Raw genomic sequence first — 5,312 nt, 5'->3', positions numbered from 1 at the left:
TTTGAGAAAAGTCCTCTAAACATTGTCAGTATCATTTAGGAAAATTATGAAACTCTTTAGTTCCTCAAAAGGTTCCTAAACATGTGTATATAATTATATTTTTGAAACTCTAATCATTGCTTTCATACTTTAATCATACTTTAATCATTCTTCCGTGCTTTCATCCAGTAGTGTAAATGTAAGAAAAGTGTACAGAACTGCCATAAGACTCATGTCACTTCATTAAATAAATATTTTATTATCAGTGAAAATAAATACATTTTCTTAAGATAGAATCAACGACATTTTAAAAAGCATTTCTGGGAGTGAGGTTACGGAGAGAAACCAAATAAAACAAAGCCAAATCAATCAAGCCAGGGGTCCATGTACAATGCCATTCATATAACATATACATATGTCTTGAGTAAGCCCGCAGTCTAGACAGTAAGGGAAGGTGAAGTCACCTGTATGTTTAAGGTACACAAAGTCACTGTGACTGAACAATTGGATGTATGTTGCGCAGACCCACAAAAGTTCCCTTCACAAAATAAATTTGGCTGAGTCCCTTTTTAATACAAATATTGCTCACCAATGCTGCAGCTTCATTAGTGTGCTACAGTATAGGATTTCAACAGTGGTCATAATGGACATTAAACATATCATAAATTTTATCAGTGTTGACCTTTAATAATGTTCAGTGATGTATGAAAAAGTTTAAAAACAGGATATGGTCCAACAGATATTTTGGCCTTGTTTAGAATTGAGTTCCCGTTTTTGTTATCCCAAGCTAGCAAGTGGCTCAGGCATATTCCCAGGAGCTGGGTGGGTTAAGAAGGGAGTGTAGCACAATTTTAGTGGAACAGAACTACTTTCGACAATAACAAGCTTTGCGATTCCTATACAAAGCCCAGCTGATAGAAGCGAATACCATAACCTCACCACAGGGGGAACTGCATTCTTTGATACAAGTTACTAACAAAGCAATAAGGTAGAAATTAATTCATTATTTTCATTTTGTAATTATGGGGCCACTGGAGGGACTGGGTACACTGACCTCAATTAAGAGGAAGCGTATGTGTATAAAATCAGTGGTGAAACTGCAACCTCAGCTTATACACTGAGAGACATGGTAGACTGCTACCATGAGGGCATGAAAACCTGTAATGAGGACAACAATGCATGTGGTGAATGTCTCAAACAATAACTCAACATTCAGGAAAATTTAAACAGGTGACAAAAAAACAAAACAATGTATTGCCGTAGAATATAATGCTGTCTTTATCTACTTAGCGGCTTGCTACAAGATATCATTGAGCAACATGTGGTTTAAGGGACATTACACAGTGGCACTGTATTGTTGAACTCAAATTATTCACAGTATAATGACATTCTAAAGACATCTACTGACCATATATGAGCACTACATACATTTCAGATAGAGAAGTTGACGTCAAAAGTAAATGACGTTACCTCTCAGTGAAACTATTACGCGCAACATTTTTAGTTGCACTTTCCCTAGAACTATGATTGAAGCTCCCATGTTTTCCACTTAAGCAAAACTATTGGTATCTGTAAATTTTTTTTGTTGTTGTTGTTTTTTTTTTTTGGATGAAGTAATGCTGCTTGTTTAAGGCAGTCCTGGAGCTGTTACAAACCAGCAGGGAGCAGGCTCAGCAGTTAGCGACAGAAGCTAATAAGACATTCCAGTGCTTTCCAAGCTGTTTCTCGCGATCTCTATAAGCATAAAGAGACAGCCTACAGTGAACAGTTGACACTTAAGTGCCAGCCATTTGATTTGGTTTAATTCAGTTGTAGAAGTAGTAGAAACATTATGACCATTCAAACTATGTCAACTGTGACAAATGTGATGCTTATGCTAACAGCGGTCATCTTGATGAATTCGACAGATTTCAGGGGAAAAAATGAACAGTGTAGCACTGTGCAAAATGACATATACCCAGCTCCAGCATGTCACCAATCCTAGGCTCTTAAACGTTAGCTTTAGAGCAATGAATGAATAATAGGAGTCGGTGTTGAAGTACCAGCCTTCAATACACAAAAATACTCACTTAAACTGTTCTTCTCATAACAAGCCTTTGGGAGCTTGTTTGATATAAAGCAGAATTGTCATATGATCTCAATAAATGTCCAGTTTTTGGTGACTATTATAAATATATTTCTAAATGCCAGTGATGCCCCCAGGGAGGGAAGGCAGGCTATATGCATTGTTCTAATCAGGGTTGATAAAGTGAAGTCACATTCAACCCTGGACCGACTGAGCTACATCGTCACCCCTGGGGACTGATAAAAAAAGTTGGCTGCGTCTTCACAATAACACACTTACCAAAGGTCAATCATAGAGTTCAGCTCCTAAAAGAGCAGTGATAATTCAGAGAGAACTCCCTTCTTTCTTCTCATTTGCCAACAATTGGGTCAGGCCAGAGTGTACTATGGTGTGTATATATAGCATAACTTTATAGACAAAGTCACTTCTGCTTCAGACCAGTAAAACTGGCTTCCCTTGGAAAAAATGCTCAGAATTGTACACGCACCCAACTCGTCACTGACTGGAACAGATATGAAGTGAAACCACCTCTAATTGGCTGCTCAGCAGCTGACAGTGCTAGGCTGTTGCTTGCACACAAAGTCTGAGAAGAAGTCAAACTCGTTCTGACCCAGTGAAAGTTCAGGCAGCTCTTGCACCCTGTCCAAGCCCAGTTCTAACACAAGAGATGTGAGGACTTCCTCATCAATCAAGTCCGTATCCATGACGTTGAGGCCCAACGTTGGGCCACCCATCCCCATCTGCATGCCTGCCAGTTGGTTTGGAGCCATCCTGTATGGACCACCGGGTCCCATATGGTGTCCGTTGCCAGGGCCGAGTGGAAGCCCGTGGTACTGGGTGTTGAGTTTCTGCAGGTGCATGCTGGCCATAAGCTGCTGAGACGTGCTTAGACCTCCTCCACTCATATACTGCTGCTGATGCTGCTGAGGTGGCTGGCTCTGTGGATGCATGTGATGTTGAGCTTGAGGGTGCTGTGGCCCTGGCTGCTGGTTCGCTCCTCCATACATCATATTACCCGTCTGCATCTGATGATGATGCCCGTTCCCCATCTGCCCGTTCATCATGGGCCCCATGCTGGCTCGCTGCCTCATTGCTGCCTCCAAGGAACCTTGTGGCCCTCTGTTGTAGTGCATCAGCTGGCCGTTCGGGAGGGTACGCATGCCTGGCTGGCCCATATGCTGAGGGTGATTGTTCATGCCCATGCGGAACCCATGACTCATGGGCATCATCATGTGATCAGCCATGGTTTGGAAGTGATGCTGCAGAGACATGACAGGAATGTCAACATACTTGCAAAGTAAAAGAAAAACATGCAACGATTCCTGACACACCACCTGAATGACAAGTCATATTCGGAAAAATATCTAAATCTCTAAAACCTCTTTTTTTTCAATCTCGTAGCCTTTTCCATTTTGTTCTTGACATAAGGGTTACAGTTCAGTCTGTGTGTAAACTATTTGAACTTGTCCTCGAAGTGCAATGGACAGAACTGGTTCCTGTTCGACACTTTTGCCTTTACTTATCCCTTTAAACCCCTTGCTAAATGTGCCACCGACAGAGACAAAGCCTAGGTGTTTAGAGTAGAAGCACTGTGCTGAGAAAACAATGCAGTCGGAGCAGACCTGAGCCTTTGGGAGCATCAAAACAAATATCAGCCAGATCCCTAGACAAAGTGCTCAGCAAACAAAGCCTCGTGGAGACACTGAACAGAGATACAGAGCCTAAACTAAATAAGGATTGCGATACAAGTGATATCACTCCAGATTAACCTTTATCGCTGGCATACTGAAAATATATCATGTATTTGAATGAACTATTGTTAAGTAGGATGACCTACAGCATGTTATTATTATTATTATTATTATTATTATTATTATTAATTACCCTTCCTGGAAAACGTTACATGAATCAGTATTAATGCAGAAGCAATGGTTACACAATCAATGTTCACTGTGTCAGTGATCTTGGTATAATGCACCGAGATAGGAGGCTGCCACTATAGCCTACTTGATCAAAAATGTTCTCTTTGTCCTTTCCTCACGTCTCGACAAAAGATCTACTAGATTATATGACTACTGAACCATCACCAATATTAACCGCTTATTGGTTTAAATGTCACAAAAAACAGTAGTGCAACCAAAAGCCTACTCTATCAGTGATGTGTGGGGGAAAAGTGCAGTTGCAGTATGTTTTTTTTTTTTTTTTTTTTTTTTTTTTTTGGTGAGAGCAAACAAAACAGTTCAAGCAAATATTACTGTTTTTAAGATGAATCCAGAATACTGAAGTATTTAACGCACTGGAGGATACATCATGCGATTCGTGACGTGTGTATATGTTAAACACAATGCATATCTAAGCACAACTTTTGATTAGATCAAAAGAGCGTGTGCATTAACAGGCACTTTTGCCTTAGAATAACTCGCCGGAATGTGTATCTTATAATGCATAGCATTCTGTAGGACTCATGCATTAGAGTGTTAACCAAGCACACACACACATGCATATATACACACACACACACACACACGTACCAGTCTAATATCGCTCTTCTTTTTTGAAGAGTGTCCTAGCGTTTTCGTGGTATTCCAGGCACGCGCGCTGCTGGTTCTCTCTGTTCCAGGCTCTGATACGGGAGATCGCTTTCTGGGTCAACTCTGCGATTATATCTCTCGAGCGGAACAGAGAGAGGGGAGGGGAAGGGCGGTACGAGGCGGAGTTACACCCCTCCTCCTCGTCTTGTCTCCTTTCCTTTGTTGTGATTGGCCCTTCCCTTTTAATCACCGCGCTGAGACAACGATTGGCCTCGGAAGATTTGTCAAGCGCACGTATGTGAGACGTAAGCACGTACTGCGCGTTTCCCCGGAAACTGTTCAGCGCGTGAGCGGGGACTGGAGCGTTTGTTCCTGCTCTTTAGTCAGGACGAGTTGTATCTATTACGTTCTTTGTTGTTTGAAAATACTCCGTTTTATTCGCCTCTTTTAGTTCCCTAACGAATATCCGAAATGATAAAAAAAAAGTTTCTCAAAATGGGGTCTCTGTGTGTTTTTTTTGATGTAGAAGTGTAAATCACAACACACCATCACCAAAGCTAGTTATATTCATTATTAAGGTCATATAGTTAGTACGTTATTTGATTGACTTGTCTAATCCAAACCTCAATAACTTTCAAAAGTAGGCTTATAAATAATGTTAACTCCGACCCTGTGTGTTCTGTCAGTGGAATCAGAAATACAAAGCTTTAATGTTCATGTAGCTAATGAGGAGGTTT

At 40.9% G+C, this 5,312-nt stretch overlaps 1 protein-coding gene across 1 annotated transcript; it reads right to left on the bottom strand.

Moving 5' to 3' along the window:
- Window positions 1-218: 218 nt before the first annotated feature.
- cited4a (Cbp/p300-interacting transactivator, with Glu/Asp-rich carboxy-terminal domain, 4a) lies at window positions 219-4,722 on the bottom strand. The gene is made up of 2 exons (XM_053638418.1): window positions 4,576-4,722; window positions 219-3,303 (listed from the first exon to the last, which is right to left on the bottom strand). Exon 2 carries the CDS (start codon window positions 3,286-3,288, stop codon window positions 2,587-2,589), a length of 702 nt encoding a protein of 233 aa, XP_053494393.1. The 5' UTR covers window positions 3,289-3,303; window positions 4,576-4,722; the 3' UTR covers window positions 219-2,586.
- Between the last annotated feature and the right edge of the window lie 590 nt (window positions 4,723-5,312).

This window comes from Ictalurus furcatus, chromosome 12 (genome assembly GCF_023375685.1).
Source record: "Ictalurus furcatus strain D&B chromosome 12, Billie_1.0, whole genome shotgun sequence".
Classification (NCBI taxonomy): Eukaryota; Metazoa; Chordata; class Actinopteri; order Siluriformes; family Ictaluridae; genus Ictalurus; species Ictalurus furcatus.
The sequence above is the reverse complement of the archived record's forward strand: the minus strand, read 5'-3'. Positions and strand labels throughout refer to the sequence as shown.